The sequence below is a fragment of the Sciurus carolinensis genome, chromosome 3 (genome assembly GCF_902686445.1).
Source record: "Sciurus carolinensis chromosome 3, mSciCar1.2, whole genome shotgun sequence".
NCBI classification, from domain to species: domain Eukaryota; kingdom Metazoa; phylum Chordata; class Mammalia; order Rodentia; family Sciuridae; genus Sciurus; species Sciurus carolinensis.
This window is the reverse complement of record NC_062215.1, coordinates 10,777,685-10,793,933: the sequence shown is the minus strand read 5'-3', so window position 1 is coordinate 10,793,933 and position 16,249 is coordinate 10,777,685. Positions and strand designations below refer to the sequence as shown.

The window sequence follows — 16,249 nt, the reverse complement described above, 5'->3', positions numbered from 1 at the left end:
TATACCACAGTTTCTTTATCCATAATCTATTGAAAGGCATCAATATGGTTGGTTCCATAATCTAGCTATTATGAATTGACCTGCTATAAACATTGATATGACTGCATTACTGGGTCAAAAGTTAGGTTCATTCCAAGTTTTCTGAGGGATAGAATTGGAGAATATCATGCTAAGTGAAGTAAGCCAATCCCCAAAAACCAAAGGCCAAATGTTTTCTCTGATAAGCAGATGATGATACATAATGGGGGTGGGGGAGTGGGGGATAAGAGAAGAATGGAGGAACTTTGGATTACATAGAGGGAAATGAGAGGGGGTAGGGGGTGGGGGTATGAAAGACAGTAGAATGAGACAGACATCATTACCCTGTGTACATGTATGATTACACAAATGTGTGAATCTACATCTTGCACAACCATATAAAGAAAAAGTTGTACCCCATTTGTGTACAGAGAATCAAAATACAGTCAGTAAAAATAAAAAAATAATAAGTTAGAGCAAAAGAAAATGTAGTTACTGTATCAAGTTTAAACCATGGTATTCTGAAATAATAACATTTTTTTCTGTTTCATAGTTTCCATTTATTAATTAGCACTACTTGAATTAATCACTCACCAGAAAGCTGAATCTTGTAGACCCATCATTTTCATCAAATCCTTACACTTTTTCCTCTCTTTTGTAACACTGAGTGTTAGAAAATATATAAATGGGGAAAAATAAAGCAAGCAGTATAAAATAAACATCTCACTTTGAAGAATGTCTTTAGAAATAAAGGGTAATGTCTTCATAGTTATAGCAGTGACTGACATCAACTCATCCATCACAGAGTGATTTGTTGTGATCTAAAGAAGGATTTAAACAAATATGAATCATTATTTGAGGAACAGAAATTAGTGAATTTACAATCAATGTTGCAGTTTGTACTTATATCAGTTTCCTGGCTTTAATAGTGTACTATTGTTCTACAAGATTTTACATTAGGTGAAACTGAGGGAATGGTAAAATGGACCTCCCTGTAAATTCTCCTTGCAGCTTCCTGTGATTCTAGAACTACTTCAAAACTAAAGGTTTGAAAATACTCCAGAGGCTCAGGCAGGAGGATCATGAGTTTAAAACCAGGCTCTGCAACTGTCTCAAAACAAAAACAAAAACAAAAACAAAAAACAAATAGAACAGTCTGGGGATGTGGCTCAGTGGTAAAGCACCCTTGGGTTCAGTCTCTTGTACCAAAAAATGTGTTTGAAAATAGGCAGTGTTCTCTTGTCTAAACATCTGCTTCATTATATAAACATATGAAAACCTGAGTATTTATCATTGCTTTGGTTTGAATGTGACACTTCTAAAATTCACATTGCAACTCCATCACTGTGGTGATATAATAAGAGGTAGACCTTTTTGGGAAGTGATTAAGTCACTCTCCTCATGAGTGTGGTACTATCCTCATGAATGAATTAGTGCCTTATCAAGGGTAGTGGAGAGCCAACTAAGGTCCTTTTTGTCTTTCTGGTCTTTCACCACCTGAGGACATTTAGATGGTGACATCTGTGAGGAACATAGACTAGCAGCTTTCCAGCAGCCTTCTTACAGACTACAGAACTGTAAGAAACAAATTTATGTTCTTTATAAGCTACCCAGCCCCAGATAGTTTGTTATCATAGCATAAATTGCTTAAGAGCATCAACTTCCATAACAATCGTGAAACCCCTGGGATTAGTTTACATTGAACATGAAAACTTCTCAATTGAGTACTTACTTCTATAATAGCAGCATTAATGACAGTCTGCAAAGTCACAAAGCCTCTGTTCCAGTATTTGGACAATATACATGAATATCCATCATACTTTATCCCACAATGCCCTGTAAGCACAAAGAATCACCTCCAGTGTGGGACAAGGACAGTTGGACATTAAGAAACCATAATCTAAGAGAAAACAACCAGTCAGAATATTTAACTACATAGAAGAAAGAAGCACATGAAAGTTTAATAAGGTAATTTTATTCATGAAGACCACAGAATGCACAGAAATTCTTAGAAAATAAAAAATAAATAAAAGCAAACACTGTGCTCCCTGCTATTTCTCAAAGTGTCAAAAACATCCCAGCCCTACAACTTTCTTTGCACTCAAATGTTCTCCCTCTAGATGGATGTATGGCTCACTCCTTCCTTTCATCTTGATCTCCTCTCTAAAGGAACTTCATCATAGAGGCCTTTCCTGATCACTATTAATATCTAAAACATCTCTTGCATTCTTTATCTTATAATCTTGCTTTCTTTTACTTTGCGGTGGGTATGATTTTTCTCTCGTCCTGTCTCTGATTAGCATGAGTAGGAAAGAACTGGTTCCACTAGTCCCACTGGTTCCTCTTCCTAAAGGGTCTTCTAATTCTTTGGCCTCTCTTCCTTTCAGCTGCCTCCAGTGTCAGCTCGGCCACCTGTCAACCCACTGGCAGGGTTCATTACCTTCTCCCTGAGTCCTTTACAGTCTGCTCCCTGGCCGCATTGGAAATGCTCTCTTGGTCTTGGAAACCTAGTCACAGCCTTGCTTTGACTGAAGTACTTCAAGGGCTATCCAGTGCTTGAGGTCTACAGGATGCCGTGGGATCCAGCTTGAGCCACTAAAGCTGCCTCCGCCCATCATATCCCTCTTCACATTCTTTGAGATCTAGTAAGAGGTTCCCTCTCTCCCCCGAGAACCTTCCCATTTGCCTTTCCTCTTCCGTCATCTGAAAAGCAATGCTTCCTGGTCTTGGTTTAAACATCATTTTCCCTCCTCCCACAGTTCATTAGAAATACCAGTCTAAGTCCCCACAAGAATCTTTCCTTGCACCTGTCCTTAATTCTTCCACATCTGTCTTTCCTGCTAACCTGGAATCTCACCTAACATTGGACCCATCAGCAGACCTGTCAGTCTTGATCACACATGTATCCTTCAAATCAGATACCTGCATGCTCAATAGATACAGGTTGAATTATTCTACAGTATTTTTTTTTTGAGAATCAGACTCTAGTGGGAGGCTAGTTTATTGAGTTTATCTCAGAATAAGTTCAACAATAAAATATTACTCTATTTTTTTCATGTGCCATGGAAAAAATCTCCATTGCCCATCTCCACCTGTTCCTATATTGAAAACATGAAGACAGACATAATTAAATTTTATATGAAAAGTCACCTGCTAAATCTTCTCTCAAAAATGGAATAGTATATCCTTGAAAAAATTTTAACTTGTAAGAGAAAGTGTCACTAAAGATGATTCCCACCACATCTGGCAAATTCTGTAAAAGTATTTCATCCATGTCTTTTCTATCTGGTACCCCAATGACTTCTGTTCCTGTGAATTACAAGGTAAAAATAGACATAGAAAATTATAACTGGGTTTCCCCAAAATGAAATGTGATATTCAACTGTCATCACATATTTTTATTAGACTTATCACTTTCCATTTAAATCAAATGAACTAAAAGTTAAGGCAGAAGTTTTTATTTTAGACTCCAGAGTCAGGAGACATGCATGATAATTAAGTGTTTTCTTTTTAACATGACAGGCATCAGAGCAGGTTTTAGGTATAGCAAAAATATTATGCTGGGATTAGTTAGCATAAGAGAATGAAGATATAAAAAATTAGAGGTAATTGTAGTGACTATACTACTGAGTATTCCAGATTTCAGATTCACTGAAGAAAAAAAAAATACATGACCTTTTCCCTATGCAGAAACCAAAATAACAAGCAACTCTATATATAACAACCAGAAATTTCACTTGCTAGAAATTAAATATTAAAGGGTAAATAGACTACACCCAGCTTACTCATGAATAAAATACAGTTTGTTCATCTTGGTTACATAATGATACGATTTAGAATAAATACCTCTAAAGATGTTTATGAATTATACTATATTCAGAAAAGAACAACCTTCAGATTATACTGATTATACTATGTGCAGAAAAGAACTTCAGATTATCTATCTTTTCATAGTTATGAAATTACTGTCCTATAACCAAGACCTAATCTTTTACTCAGTTGTTTGTTTGTGAGCTACATATCCACCAATGGTTATACTTCTCCTATTCACTTCTCTGCAAATCTGAAATTATAAATCTGTTGTTTCATTACATTCCAATTGGAATGCAGGCCTCTCTAAATCAAACCCCCATTAAGACTAATCATTATGACACACACAAAAAAATATCTAACGAAATTGTATGCTATCTTGATGCTTAATTTGCTGGCAGAATGTATCACTGTAACTTCAAATTAACACATACATCTTATCAAAAACTATATACTGATATCAGTAATGCTTTCTTGCCATGAGTACACCTACCTTTCATTAAGAGAGCAAATGATGTTGTATTCATTATCTGCTGGGTTATATTAGAGATTGGTGTATATACAATCTTTATAGAAGAGATATTAAATTTGTCTACCCTTCCCAGATCTTGAGGAGGCATTTCAGGAATATGGATATTTTCTCTGAATTCTGAAAGCAGAGCCACATACAATCCTAGCAGTATTGGGAGGCCCCATTCCTATAAAATATTAAAAAGAAGAAGGAGCGAGGGGAGGAGGAGGAGAAGGAGGGAGAAGAGGAGGGGGGGAGGAAGTGGAGGAGGAGGGGGAGGAAGAAACACATTAACTTAGATCATTTCCCCTTAAAGTCAGTCAACATCAAAGAACCGTTGAAGACAAATTTCAGTTTTTCCATGTAGTTGACCTGTCTCCATTCTCCACTCTTCCGTGGAGATGAACTGTGGAGAACCCAGTAAAAGATAAATACTAAGTTACTAGCCACATATATCCTTCTCAGATGCTAGAACTAAACTTTTGCATTAATTCATGAATTACTTCAGAAGCCATTAGAAACTAACAAGACATCTCTATATACCTAGGCAGTCAATTCAAGACTTTATAAGGTATTCTAGATAGGATTCAGGGGGCAAATAACAATGTTTTTGTCAGTTGTCATATCCTTGTATCAAAAACTAAAATAAAAAAATAAAAATAAGAAGGAACTGGGTGGTAAAGACTCTAGGGGATCAACAACATCAATAACCTCTTCCTCCTTTACATCATGTTAGACTACATTCCCCACCTCCCAAAATTAAATGGGACCAAATGGGTGAGTTATGGGCCAATGGGATGTGGACAGAAGTGGTAACATGCTACTTCCCGACCTGGCTCAGGAACCTTCACGCAACCATCCATACTGTCTCAATTCTTCCTTTTCCTGATCTTCTGACTGCATGCAGAGGACCCAGTGTAGGTCTGTAAACCCCAGAAAGATGACAGGTCTCTAGTTGAAGAAGTCTGGTCTCTGAATGACTGTGTGGAGACGATTCTACCACCTACCCAACCCAGTTCTCTACTACAACTTTCAGATTGCAGCAAGAGTGAAACATTAAACCTTCATTGTGCTAACCCACTGAGATCTGGGCTAGCCACCTGCAGTTAGCCCACTGCCTGATGCAAACCCACAGTGGTGTGACTTGATCATAATTCTCAGAACTAATCTGTAGGTAGACAATTAACTGTCTTAAATATGAGACCATGAATTAATATTTCTCAATTTATGCTAACTCAATTTTTAAAAATTTCTTGACTGTGGTAGCTATCTGTGGTAGCTTTAATGTTCCTACAATTTACCACTTAATTAAATGTGTACTTAATTTCTTTTTAAAAATATGAGTAATATTTTAGTCTTTACAATTCCAGGTTATTGTTTGAGGACTATTATGAGTTTCTCAATTAAGCAAATACAACTAGAGACAACCTCAAAATCAATATATCTGGTCTGCTAATTAAAGCACAACATTTTAAATCATTAGGCAGTAGAATAAAACTGGGGAAAAAAAAAACTGTCAGACATACCAAAGCACTCTCTCTTTTCATCCTCCATTTCTTAAGAAAATTTTTACACAGAAGAGCTTGAGTTTGCTGATAGACACTTATCTGTTTTATCCTCATTTTGCCTGTTCATCAAATGAACAAAGAGAAATAAACCAGAAAAAAATAAGCATAATAATAAAAATCATGACTATTTTTGAATAAAATATTTATTACTTCTAAAAACTGTACAAAAGGAATTTAAAATTGTATTATAATAATTCATGAGTAAAGTTTCACCTCACAAATATTTGCTTTTTACCTGGGGGAGTGGGAGGTGGTAGAAAGGTGGCATGGTTATTTTCACATTTTTCAGTAACAGAATACTACAATGGAAAAACTATCATGAGAGATCAGAACTTATAATTTCACTTTTTTGATCTTTTATAACAGAATTCAATAATGTGAATAACTAAATTATATCTCCTCCTACTCTTACTCCTTGCACTTTGATGAAAATCTCAAAGCTAATCAAATTAATATCAATATTCAGATTACGTAAAGTTATGTGAATGGTAAGTAACGTTCATTCAATATGACCCCAATGAAATATTTTCTTGTAGTATTTACCTTCACAATGCAGTGAACAATTTTTAACAAAAGAATTAGGCTGTGAGATCACTATCCAGACTCAAAGTACATGAAATTGGATTCTGAGACACAGGAAGAATAAAACAATTTTTTCTAATTTTCTGAATTTAGCCCCAGAATAACTCAGGAAACAAACTATGAAATAAGTTTTAAAAAGAAGAAGAACAAATTAAATGGAAAAGTAATTTTACCCAAATGTTCTCAAACAAACAGAAGTCTTGTTTTTCAGTTTTTATAATCTCCAAATTTAATTATTATTCTTTCAAATTTGCATATCAAAATATTTATGTAGTCCTCTGTTGGTGAGAACAGAAGTAAATTTTACTATTTTCCTATATTTTACTGTTATATTTACAGGATAAAAGTTGGTTGGGAAAAAGGTAGAAAAATTTAGTCATTAAATCTTCAACATAAAAACATATAAGCATTTGAAAACATCTGAAAATTAGATTTTAGCACTGTCTACCCACATATTTGGCACACTACAGGAAAAAAAAAAAAAAAAAAAAAAAAGCTTTACTTACTGTCAGGAAAACTAGAAAAAGTGCCCTGGAAACAGCAAAGCACACTTCTCCTTGTACCTAGTGTAACAATTAAAAATTTTAAATGGATTGCTGCTTCTTCATTTATTCCTTAAGTAGGTAGCTATTCCCAGCAGTTCTTACTCAGACTGGCTTCTGCAAAGGGGTGTAGGCAAGTCAAGCGGCACATGATGAACTTGTTTTGTTCTCTGTCCTTTTTACCCCTAAACCAATTATTCTGCAGGGAAATGACTGTTCTGTGATTGGCTGAGAATAAAACAGACTCTATGTTTGTTCATCTAGTCTTTCAACTCCAGAGATAGGAGAGAAATGGTAAATAAGGAAAATGGTACTAGTTCATCATCAGACATCATGAGACCAAGATGAAGGAAAGAGTAAGAGAAGAGTAAAAAAAATACTAACCAAGCAAAGTTAAATTTGAGAAATCTTTATCTTTTTTTTCCCTCCATTACTGATGGTTAAACATAACTGTCAATTATAAACTTGACCAATTCAGACTAAGTGTGCAAAACATAATGAATCTGAAATTTTTTTGATTGTTTTCTTTCCTTTATTTATTTTTCTAATAAAGCGGTACAAGAAATGACTATTCTGCCTGGAGGAACTCTTAAGATGGACAAATGAAGAATTAGGAACACATTTCTTTCTTCCATTCTGTTTATAATAGATGAAGGAATGGTAAGACCTGTGAACAAACTAACAGTGAATGCATTGCCAAGGACTAAAAATCTTATAAGATTCAGGAGAATTTCTGAGCAAGAATACTAGAAAAAACAGAAACATATTCAATTCTCATTTCAAAGTCTATCTCTCTGAAAAGAATTGCAAACTTTTCTTGACCTGCCACAGTAAATGGCAAAACAGGAAACCAAAGTCCATGAATTGGGAAATCTCAAATATTTGACATGGCTCCCAATCCACAGATGTTAATAATCATAAAGCTGAGAGATGTTCTGGGGTAAAGGGAGATAATTTAAAAAAAAAAGAGAATGATAATTAAAGCCATAATATTCTGCTTATATTCCTCTCCTTGGAAATTAGTTCAAAAGTAGTCAACAGTGAAAGAGTAAGTCTTTTACATTGAAAACTGGCAAAAGCAAAGGTGATAGAGGTGTTTTAAAGGTCTCCTGGACTCTGGGGAAGATCACGCACATAGAATTTTGAATCAAAAATAGAACAAAAATTCAGTTTAAGTCAATTGGAACACAATTCAGTTTTCTAATTTTTTTTTTATTGTTATAGTTACTCTAAGTGCTTTGTACTCCAATTTAGGAATCATTTTTACTCTGTCTTCCTTACAATCATATGAGTAATATTATTACATCTATAATAGCAATAATTGCTTAGGTTAAATATATTTTCTAGTTTTCTTACTGTTTTGTAGGTGCTCTCTCTTTCTTGACCTTTTTATTCCGGCTTATTCTCATTTTTGGAAGATGAATGTGTTCATTTAAATGTGAAGATTTCCCCACAAACATTGACCTCATATAACACAAAGCTCCAGTTTCCGACTAGAAGGATGGTGAAACAGTGAAATGGGGACTAGAATAAACACCCAAACAAAAGTTCAGATCCACAGCCAAACTTCAACCAAGGAAGAAGAGGAGGGAGTAATGAAGACTAAGAAACAAAGAAAGAGAAGAATGCATATACCCAGATGCTAAAAATGAAAAGAGAAATTGAAATTCCCTTGAACCATGAGTGCTTTATGGGCACTTGAACGGGCCAAGGATATATTGGACTAAGATCCAGGTCTCAGTGTATACTGTCCACAGGGACCCAGACTGGATTCTTGGCAGGTTGGGAAGTGGGAATCCACATCCCTGCTTGAATCCAGCAGCTTTGCAAGACTGTTCAGTACTAAAAATACACCAGAAAATTTTGCTACTACTCCAGGGAGAGTAAGGACATATTTGTTGCCAAGTCTCTGTGGAAGATGGAATGTGAGACCCCGAGTATGCATGCCAGGTAAAGGAAGCAGGAGTGGGGTCTCTCTGCTTCACAACAGGAAGGGTATCACCGCAGTCAGCATATGCACGCTGAAGCCAGACTGGGGTTCTAGTCCTGGCTCTACCATGCCCTGGCTGAAAGTCCTTATGCAATCTTTTCTTTCCCTCTCGGTTTTTTCACCCACAAAAATTGGGAAATGGAGTGTTTATTATACAGAAGACCTCTATGGGGATTAATTCATTAATGTAAGTATAGAACATACAACAATTTATGGGAAATTCTAAAAGCTCAAAACAATGTGATTTAAAATTGTTAATACTCCTCCTCCTACTACCACCACTGCGGCTACTCCAGAGCCCCACCTGGAAGACAAAAAATTGTATGTCCAGAATCCAGGGCCCAAAGTAACACAACTTTATAAAGTATTCCTTCCAGAAGTGAATCTCATGATTCACTAGTCACTGAAACACACACACACACACACACATCCCCCAGTGGACCAAACGAATGGAACTATTAGAAAACTCAAGAACTAAAGACAATAGGTACTATGAGAGCCTATAACATATATATCTCAAGTATTAAAGAAATAGTGAAATTAGCTAAAACAGGAAAATCAGCTATTAGAATATAAGTATATATATGCATATATGTGTGTGTGTGTGTGTGTGTGTGTGTGTGTATAATTTTTTTTTGAGACAGTTGCTAAGTTGCTCAGAGTCTTGCTGAGTTACTGAGACTGGCTTTCAACTTGAGATCTGCCTGCCTCAGCCTCCCCAAACCACTGGGATTACAGGCATGTGTCACCATGCCTGGCTAGAATACAGAATACACAAATACTTAAAGAGTAATAATAGTTAAGATTAAAATCAATGGATAAATTTTACAGCAGATTAGACAGAGTGGAAGAGAACTCCTCTAGTCCTTCATAAACTATATAATAGATTACTATGAACTACAGTCCCAAACTGTGCTGTTGAACACTTAGAACTTATTCTTTATGTTTTGATACACGCAATTCATTCTTCCTCTGTCTCCCAACCCCCTCACCCTTCCCAGTCTCTAGTAACTACTATTCTACCTTCAGATCAACTTTTTTTATTTTTTTTAAGTTCCACATATGAGAGAGAACATGTGGTATTTGCTTTACTGTGTCTGGCTTATTTAACTCAACATTATGGCCTTCAGTTACATCCATTTTGTTACAAATGACAGAATTTCATTCTTTCTCTTTTAATTTAGTACTGGGGATTAAACTCAGAGGCACTTAACCACTGAGCAACATCTCCAGTCCTTCTTTATTTTTTAAAATTCGAGACAGAGTCTTTATAAGTTGCTTAGGACCTCACTAAGTTGCTGAGACTGGCTTTAAACTTGTGATCCTCCTGCCAGCCTCCCAAGATGCTGGATTACAGGCAAGCACCACCATACCCGGCTCATTCTTCTTTACAGTTAAATAATACTCTGTTTTAATAGTATTCCAAATTGGCTAAATAATATCATGAAAAAGTGATACATATATGCCACATTTTCTTTATCTATTATCTGCTGATGGGCACCTAGGCTTATTCCTTATCTTGGCTGCTTGGAATAGCACTGCAGTAAACATGGGGTTGCAGGTATCTCTTTGGGATGTGGATTTCATTACCTTCAGATATATATCTACAAGTGAAATAGGTGATTCATATGGTAGAACTATTTATAGCTTTTTGAGAAAGTTCTAGACTGTTTTCCATAATGGCTATATTATTTACATCCCCACAGATGGTGCATAAAAGTTCCCTTTTCTCCATATCCTTAGCCAGCATTTTTTATTTGTTTTTTTGACAATAGCCATTCTTCCTGGAATGAGCTATCTCCTGGTTTCGTTGTGCATTTCCCTGATGACTAATGATACTGAGCATTTTTTCATATATTTGTTGGACTTTTTAATTTCTTCATTACAGAAATGTCTATTCAGATAACTTACCCACTTTTTAAATTGATTGTCTGATTTTTTGTTAAGTTTTATGAGTTCCTTATATATCCTGAATATTAATCCTCTGTTAGATAAATAATAATTTTCACATATTTTCTCCCATTCTCAGATGCAGATTATCTCTGCTTGATTGATTGTTTCCTTTGCTTACAGAAACTCCATTAAGGCACTGAGAGGTCTTATTACAAATCTAAGTTGTTTTCCAGACAGGATAATTTACTTCTAACATAACAGACTGGAGAAAAGGATTGCAGAAGAGATCAGGTGTGTGTGTGGAAGGGGGAAGAATTTGGGTAGAAGCAGGAGGGCAGAAATAAAGCAGTAGAAAATATGTTCTAAAAGTATCAGTTAAGATATAGGAAAACCAGATTGCCAGGGGCTGAATGAATCAGTCATCAGTGTACCGAAAGGGTAATACTTGAGTCTCCATGCCTGTTTTCTGTTTTCTAGCCTCAACCCTTGGGAAGGGGTGTTACTTCTCTGGTTTATTCTGTGACCTGATACAAATGTGATAACTGCTGATGCACATCAGTTATTCTCTCTCTTTCTTCACTGGTTCTATTTAAGTAGATAATTTTTCCCTCCTCCTGTGCCTTCACTTCTTAACTTGCTCTTCTAAACCTCTGCTCTCCTTTGCTCTCCCCTCTGTCTCCTCCCGGGTCTCAGCTCCATCCTGATGACTCTCGAAGTTTGCATCATCTCCCTCTACTTCTCTGAGCTCTTTTCTTACTTTTTAAATATTCTAAAGAAAGCACTTATTTGAGTGTAACCCCTCCTTCACTTAGTACTGAATCCAAAACTAATACCAAAGCTTCTTTTATCAACCTTGTGCTCCTCGCAGTAGCATTGTGATTTTTTTTTCAATTCCTTAAGCTACAACAAAGAGTCTTCTTAAATACATTTCTCTCTCTCTTTTTTTTTTTTTAATCTGTTATTAAAAATCACTATTCTTGGGGGCTGGGGTTGTGGCTCAGTGGCAGAGTGTTTGCCTAGCACGCGTGAGACCTGGGTTCGATCCTCAGCACCACATAAAAATAAATAAAGGTCCACTGACAATGAAAAAAATATTTTAAAAAACCACTATTCTTTGCCATCTGGATTTTTCCTTTTTTGTTTATTTTTCTTACTGAATTCTTGTCTAGACCCTTTTGTTGACTTCGGATCCTTGAATGGCACTGGAATCTGAAAACATGGTAGGAAAAATCAAGGGGTCTAGATACACAGAAGGTCAGAACTAACCATTGAAATCATTGCTGAGTTTGAATATAGGTGTTGGAATCCCACTGATGAGGATTTGACTAGTGGGACTTATTAATTTGGGAATGTCCTGGTATGTACCTTGATATTTTTATTTGCAACCTGGATGTGATATCAATGTCAAAAAGCATTAGTGAGAATTAAATAAAATAATGTAAGATAAGATAATAGTATGGTGTTTGTCACACTGGAGATACTCAATAGCTCAGTAGTTATTTCTTACCTGCAAGTAAGGAACTAGAAGTATTAGAATTTAAGATAATCCAGGAAGCAACATAAGGCAAGAAACAACAAGGGCAGATAACAAGGAACTAAGCAAAGAGCACATCTCAAAGTCTAGAAGCATGTAAAAAAGACAGGATGAAAAGAAAGGCATTTACCAGACATGATCAGGAATTGAAATGTGCTGGTGTGGAGGGCTTGCCCTTTTGTGCACTTGAGATTGAAAAAGAACAAGTTCAGCCAGCCTACTGAACCAAGGATGACAGTCATAGCAAGCAGGTCTGGATCCAACTTGCAGGTTGAATCTAAGCCCAGCCAAGCCCCAGACAGATCTGTTGAACTCTGGCCATGCCATTGACAAATTAGAATAAATGATAATTACTTGAGATCACTGGATTTTGGAGTGTTGTTTTTTTTTTAATACAGCACTTTTCTGGCAATAATTCACTGATATAAGCATTATTTTTTTAATTACACCCAGGAAACCATAAGTACCATCTTTACTTCTTTCTATTGACATTATCTTAAAACCTGTTACAGGCAATTTGAGTACATGAAAGAAAAACACATAAATACATCCACTTTCTTTTATAATCTAGTGAGTTTCTCTATTGATTAATGTATGATGTGGTACATCAGTCACTTAACTTACCAGAATGTTGACTCTCAAATACCCATCACTGTCATCGGTCTCTTAAAATTTTCTCTTTCCCTGTAACATTTAATGATACAAAGTTTAAAAAATAAGATAAACAAGCTAGACAAATAAAAACAGACTATTGCTTTATAATTTCTCCCTTAGAAATGAAATGTCGGTATCCTCATGTTTATTCCAATAAGTGATGTTAGTTTCTCCACCATGGAATAATTTTTGTGAGCTAAATTGGGATTTTAACAAATTTATTATGTTAACTGTAGAGAAAAATGCATTCGAGAACCATAAACCCTGTGTTTCCTTTCATTTTCAATATGTACATATTTGCATCATTTTGAAATATGGTGAGCTATTGAGATCACCAAAACAATTTTGATGACTTGTGGTATTAACTGACATTATTATAAGAGTCACTTGAGAAACTAATGACTGTCTATCATGTTAACTGATGGCAAAATAGCAGTCATCCAGCCTGAAAAACTCCTCACTCTCATGGACCTTTATATTTTGTAGAGAAGCAGGACACAGGAGAGACATTAAACAAATCATTGCATAATCAATACTTTAATTACAATTGGGAAACTGTGCTAAAGGAAGAGCAGAGAAAAATCAGGAGAGGGTTCTCTGAAAAAGTGACATTTATCCTGAGAGCTGAAGGCTGTGATCTTTCCTAAATAAAAATTGCATGGGGAAGGTTGAAGATGAAGAAAATTGTGAGCAGAGGTAACAGCATATGCAAAGAAAGAGCATAGTACATTGGAGAAGAGGAAAGAGTTCCTTGAAGAAGAGGCAAATAAATAGAGTGCAGCTGGGGCTGGAGAACTAGACCCCTTCCACAGTTCAGGCAAGAGATGATGACGGCGTGGACTAGATTTGTTGACCGAGCTAAAGAGAAGTATACAGATTTGAACTTACAATTAAGAGGCTAGATGATAGAGTAAATGTGAGGATTGAGCATAAAATCTTTACTGTTGGTCCTTTATAGAAAAAAGTTGCTGGGAGAGGTTCAAGATGGCAGACTAGAGGGCGGCTGCATTTCGTGTTGCTCCAGGACTCAAGATTCAAAAGAGGAGATAGTGACTTGGGACCAACTCAAAGCCGCCGGGTGAGTTTCTCCCATAGGGGAGGCGTCCAGGATGGGGCAGTAGCCCCTGAACGCAGGGAACTTTGTGAAGTAGAGTGACTCAGCGGGTCACCCCTCCCCCGCTGGAGCGGTAAACACCGACAGCGAAGCGGAGCGAAAAATGGCGGAGTGAAGTTTCCAGGACCGCGGGCAGATTCTCTAACCTAAGGAGACTCGTCTGCGAAGGGTGAGGCTCCCAAGCCCAGGAGGGAGGTCCGGGCCCCTGGGAACGTTGCCTGCGAAGGCTGCCCTGCCCTGGCGGCAAGAAACACCTCCCCCGCTGGAGCAGCGAACTCAGAAAGCGGGGAACTTTGCAAAGGAGGTTGTGCGACACACCGCTTGGTTTTGAAGCGATCTGCCAGGGCTCCAGCGGCTGCCAGAGAAAGAGTGGAGCGGCGAGTTGTTTGGATCCAGCAACCGCCTGAGCAACGGGGAGGGGGCTGTCCTGAGGAGGTGGAGGTACGCAGTGAGTGGCTTGGTCTCCAAGCGCCCACACAGAGCACCAGGTGGCTGCCTGGAGGAAGAGACGAGCGACGGGTCACTGGGGCTTGGAGCATATGTACGAGGCTCCAAGTGACTGCTCAGAGGGCAGGTCGCATAGCCAGGCGATTAGGTGCATAGCAAGCTCCGGTCCAGGGACCTAGGCACCTTTTCTTGAATGAACTACACAGAGACAAGCTGAGGGGCGGAGTGAAGGTTCCAGGACTGTGGGCAGCTTCTCTAAGAAGGGACAACCTAAGGAGACTCGTCTACGAAGGGTGAGGCTCCCAGGCCCAGGAGGTAGGTCTGGGCCCTTGGGAAGGCTGCCCTGCCCAGGCAGCAAGACACACCTACCCCCGTTGGAACAGTGAGCTCGGAAAGTGGGGAACCTTGCAGAGCAGGCCAAGCAGCACACCGCTTGGTTTTTTGGTTTTTTGGAGCAATCTGCCAGGGCTCCAGGGGCTGCCAGAGAAAGAGTTGGGTGGCGAACTATTTGGATTCAGCAACCGCCTGAACAATGGGGAGGGGGCTGTCCTGAGGAGGTGGAGGTGCGCAGTGAGTGGCTTGGTCTCCAAGCGCCCACACAGAACACTGGGTGGCTGCCTGGAGGAAGAGACAAGTGATGGGTCACTGGGGCTTGGAGCATATGTACGAGGCTCCAAGTGACTCTTCAGAGGAGGGGTCGCATAGCTAGGCGATTAGGTGCAAAGCACGGTCCGAGCCGGGGATCTAAGCACCTTTTCTTGAAGGAGCTACACAGAGACCAGCTGAGGGGTGGAGCGAAGGTTCCAGGACTGCGGGCAGCTTCTCTGAGGAGGGGCCACCTAAGGAGACTCGTCTGCGAAGGGCAGGGCTCCCAAGCCCAGGAGGTAGGTCCAGGCCCCTGGAAACATTGCTTGGGAAGGCTGACCTGCCCAGGCAGTAGTTGTGGACTGAGGGGAACCTCTAGGAGGGGAACGGACTAGCGAGACCTCCCCACCGGGTGGGTCTTCCCCGCCGAGTGAGGTTTTCCCACAAAGATGGTAAAACCAGAGACACAGGCCCAAACAGGCATTGCCTCAGCCCGCAGTCTAGTTCCCCTTTGGATGACCATTGGTCAACAAGTAGAGGCACCTCTGCCCTCTAGCAAGGAATATACCCCACCTGAAGACCACCACCCCTAGAGAGGCAGCTACCTAGGGGAACACCGAAGTATCAACTTCCTCTAAGACTTCAGGCTACTGAAGGATAAGAGGGGATACACTAGCAATCTTCAGGGACATTATAAGTCAATAGAGGAAATCTGCAACATCTCTGCAGTCCACTGATACCTGAACAATATGAGAAAACAAGGGAAGAAAATGCCTCAAACAAATCTGGATGTTATATCAATAAAATCCAATGACAGCATGGCAGAAGAAATGTCAGAAAGGGAGTTCAGAATGTACATAATCAACATGATAAGGGAAGCAAACGATGAAATGAAAGAGCAAATGCAGGCATTGAATGAACGCACCAATAGACACTTAAAAGAGCAAATACAGGAAGCAAAAGACCATTTCAATAAAGAGTTAGAGATATTGAAAAAAAAC

The 16,249-nt window shown here is 38.4% G+C and overlaps 1 protein-coding gene across 1 annotated transcript in view; it reads right to left on the bottom strand.

Moving 5' to 3' along the window:
• The window catches only part of Abca6 (ATP binding cassette subfamily A member 6), a 58,071-nt gene extending 50,902 nt beyond the window's left edge, over positions 1–7,169 (bottom strand). The window contains exons 1-6 of the mRNA XM_047546032.1: positions 6,996–7,169; positions 5,866–5,966; positions 4,322–4,526; positions 3,169–3,327; positions 1,751–1,854; positions 613–839 (exon numbers count right to left, since the gene is read on the bottom strand). Coding sequence (XP_047401988.1) covers positions 613–839; positions 1,751–1,854; positions 3,169–3,327; positions 4,322–4,526; positions 5,866–5,961 — 791 coding nt within the window. The 5' untranslated portion in view covers positions 5,962–5,966; positions 6,996–7,169. The remainder of the gene's footprint in view (positions 1–612; positions 840–1,750; positions 1,855–3,168; positions 3,328–4,321; positions 4,527–5,865; positions 5,967–6,995) is intronic.
• Between the last annotated feature and the right edge of the window lie 9,080 nt (positions 7,170–16,249).